At 49.0% G+C, this 3,927-nt stretch overlaps 1 protein-coding gene across 1 annotated transcript; it reads right to left on the reverse strand.

Moving 5' to 3' along the window:
- Positions 1–786: 786 nt before the first annotated feature.
- PHALS_14463 (uncharacterized protein) lies at positions 787–1,145 on the reverse strand (the record flags this gene model as incomplete). The annotated part of the gene is made up of 2 exons (XM_024730282.1): positions 787–859; positions 1,057–1,145. 2 exons carry the CDS (start codon positions 1,143–1,145, stop codon positions 787–789), a joined length of 162 nt encoding a protein of 53 aa, XP_024580574.1.
- Positions 1,146–3,927: the final 2,782 nt, after the last annotated feature.

Consider the following 3,927-nt stretch of genomic DNA (forward strand, 5'->3'; position numbering starts at 1 on the left):
AACCCATCGTCGAGGCGAAGCGCACTGAACAATGCGCAACTGACTATGCTGTTCAACAGCTTGTATTTCCTGCGAACCCGACGTAGCACCGAAATAGTGGCTGCAATAAGCCTGAATTAGCACGCACACTTTGCCACTTATCGCAAACTTTCTGACAGAGGAAGTCGACGCCAAGCATTTAGATCAATTCCCTTCCACCTATTTGTTTCTTGCTTTGTGCGATAAAGGTGTGATGTGTCATCATGCCTTGGCAATGGAAGTAGATGAGTTATGCAAATTTGGCTCTAAGGATCAAATATGACGAACTCCTCAAAACGAAGGCTGCTCGCAAAGTGGATATCTCGACACTGCGTCGTGCTTTTCCTTCATCAAAGAACAAACCTATCCATAAGATCATTGATGATAGCCTGTTTTACTCGCTGCAATCAGCGCTTTAAGAGTGTCATCAACAACGGACTGATTTATGATATAAAATGAAGTTAACTCTTTCTGGGGAGGGTCAACCGTAAACTGGTACTTTCGCCGCCATGCAGATCTCTACAAATATCCACTAAGAACACGCTTTAGACTCAATAATAGCTTTTGCCTGGAATAATGAGGGCCCCTCAGACTACTCTGGTCATCCCATTTATAACAGAATAATCGCTCTTGCCGCAAATGCGTAGGACGTCCCTCTTTCTGACAGTGGGCGCACCACATGATGTTGCTTAGTCTGCGGCATCGTTATACCATGACAAGAGAATATTATCTTTTATGACGTCATGGCTCGGTCGTTTTACTTGCGACTTATAGACTCCATTCGTCGGAGCTTTGCCACGTAGTCCGCAGCAAAAAGCTACCCTGACTTGTCTCCACGAAACTACACAGTTAAACCAACAAACGGTTGAGGATTACTCCCTAAGGACCCCAGCATGAATTGCAATTTTCCATATACTCGAAAGACCACGATACACGATCATTGAATTCACTTCATAGTATAACGCGACTCACGGCTGTTTTCTAATTTTTTAAAAACTGCTCGAGACAACGGCAATATTGTTACTGATTATTTCGAACATATTCTGTTCCTTCACTAAATCTACCGTAGTTTCACGATCGACCAAAAACACTTTAAGTTTCAGAGTTGTGGGTCCTGGACTCTCCATAGGTCAATAAGAATTGGAATGTGCCATTAAAATTGGAATGCATGGCGTCCATAAGCTGATGGTTTTGCTGGGCCCTGAGGGAGTGGAGCAGCTCGTTGCGCAAGGACCCAAGGTCGCCAATTATGATATGCTTTGTTAGAGCACTTACAGCAGAAGCTGTCAGCGTCGATAGCGTCTAGGACACCATCGTCGACGACGGATGATTTCTTCCAACCCAGGTCGCTCATGGTGGGAGTTAGGACCTTCGATGTTAAGGATGGGGATAATCTCCTGCTCTGGATAAGAGAGACCGAGATGGCTATGGCTCCGCCAATATCCAAAACGAGCAACAGCGCATGGAGTTAGCTATCTCCAAGTTCGGGGGTCGAGCGCGAGAATGGGAATTAACGTGCGGTGCTTCTGTTGAAGCTGCGTTTCCCTACTAGAAGGAGCAGAAGCGTCAGCTTTTGCGAGTGTTCTTGCCGCTCATCAGGCATATCGCGTGCGATCGCGTTTCCCAGCTGCCCAATAGGGCTAGAAGGAGTTGGTGGACTTTGTACAAGAGCTGAGAATGCTTATTGCTGGGATGGCAGCAGATCCTCTAGTCGAAGCGGTCGCTGTGACCGTCTTTATGGAGGGCCTCCGCACTGGCGTAGCCGAATGGAAGCCTCTCGTGTGCATCCGTCTTCTTTTGAAGAAGCGATGAACGTGGCATTGAATGCCGAATTTAACCTCAAGTCGGCATGACTTGGTTGAAATGCACACTCTAGCAGCTCGTCAAGCGGACGGAACTCAGCCATGCTGAGAAAGAGGAGGCAGAGCTCCGAGCTGCTGGGCAGCGTTCGAGCACCCGACGCTGTTTTTTCTGTGAAGACACCCTTCACCATCGGCCGGATTTTCCGCTGCGCAAGGCGCGTCAAATTTCGTCGAACTGACGTCCCGCTTCTCACCAGTCTGGCTTGTCGCGGAAAAACGACAACACCTAGCGCCCTACTGTGGATAACTGAGGTCGGTTGAGCCCTAAAGAGAGAGAGGACAAGAGGGCCCAGCCCCGAAGAGCTTGAAGCTCTTCGGGGCTGTATTCAAGCCGGGCTTGCTGGTCGTAATAGTGACCTTTGAGAAACCATAGAAGACCCTGATTGCGTCGGGCAATTACACTCGACACTCCACGATTGAATGAAGTCAGCAGTATGCTGAGGCGTTAAAAAGTGGTTGTATGACATCGTCACTGTCTGCTTGGCGAAGGGGACATGTGTCACGGTGCCGAGGGTCCCTATGAACTTCGTTGTCAATTTTTATGACCTTGAGAGCGTGGAACGCAATTAGTCTTAGACTTTAATATAAGATATGATCTCATCCTTGGTACGGCATTGTTGGAACACCATGAGCTATGGATTAATTTGACGCTTCGCGCACGTCTCCTAGTGGAGCTTTGGTGAGTCAGTATTGGAGCGGTAGCTGCATGTGAAGAGTGACAAGGTCGACGTAAAGGCTGAGACACCAAGGATGAGGCCCTGGTGATGCGCGTGAGTTGCTCGTAATCAGCTGAGCAGTGCTACCGTTACGAAGCATTTGTTGCAAGCCAAGAATCGCATGATCGGACGAGGCCCTTGTGATGCGCGTGGTGTTTCGTAGCAGTTGCTGCATGCCAAGAGTGGCATGGTTGGACGAGGTCCGAGGCATCCTGGACAAGGCCCATCTGATGCGCGTGGAGTGGCACGTTATCCAGAGGACGAAGACTGCGGATATTGCAACAATGTTGTTAATAACATCAAGGCTCCGCTTGAGCAGGGATTGGAACACTGGACGACACCGAATGAGTGTTTCCACTGGTCTTGATATGACGTAAATCCTCTATAGAGAAGAGAAGACAAAGCCGTATAATACCTGCAAGACGCAGGGCTCGACCCTGACCCAGGGTGTGTCTACCGTAGAAAATTCCGCACAGCTATCAACGGTATGACGATAGTGAAAGACGGCGACGTCCCCCTCGGGGCTATTCTGGTTATGGATGCTCTTTTTGAGCTGGACGAAATGTCCTTCGAAGCGTTTAGCGGTGCCTTGAAGGCAGGCAATTTAGCCGAGGTGGTAATTATCCGAGCGAGGAGATTAACTCGTCGTCGCTTCTGGTTAATGCTGCCTTGGAGGACACGAAAAGGGTGCTTAGCGCACGAAGTGGATCATCGATCCTGAAGTATCCCTCGAATTCGTATGATCCCTCGGAAAAAAATTCCAAGACGTCGGATTCAACGATCCGCTTTCGGTCCTACCTCCGACCGATGTGTTCGTCATGAGATTAATTTTGTTCCGGGAGTCAAATTCTGCGCAACAAGCCAATGGCCCTTTCCTCGAGAGCTGTTTGACGTCATTGACGCCTTTTTCCGTGCGAAGCACGACGCAGGAATGGTGCGTGAGAGCAAGTCTCTCCATTCGACACCCAAGTTTTGTGCCCGGAAGCCGAACGGCAAGTGGCGTATCATTGACGTTAATGATAAGCCAAATGCTGCCACCATTCCAGCAAAGTCGACAATCGCTAAGAAGGATGTTCTCCAGAACAATATGGTTGGCTGTAGAAAGTACAACGCACTCGAATCGGTCAGTGGATATTAGCAATTGCTCATGAGAACGAGTGATATTCCTTTGACAGCGGTGGCGGGATGCTCTGGGGGTGGAAGGTGATGCTCTCAGGGCTGTCAAATACACCAGCAACAATCAATCGTCTTGTGGCGCTATTTTATGGGCCCCATCGGTCGTACGCAGATATATTTCGACAACATCTTTGTCCACAGTTGTGCGGGGCGCA

Source organism: Plasmopara halstedii, assembly GCF_900000015.1.
Source record: "Plasmopara halstedii genome assembly, contig: Scaffold_816, whole genome shotgun sequence".
Taxonomy (NCBI): Eukaryota; Oomycota; class Peronosporomycetes; order Peronosporales; family Peronosporaceae; genus Plasmopara; species Plasmopara halstedii.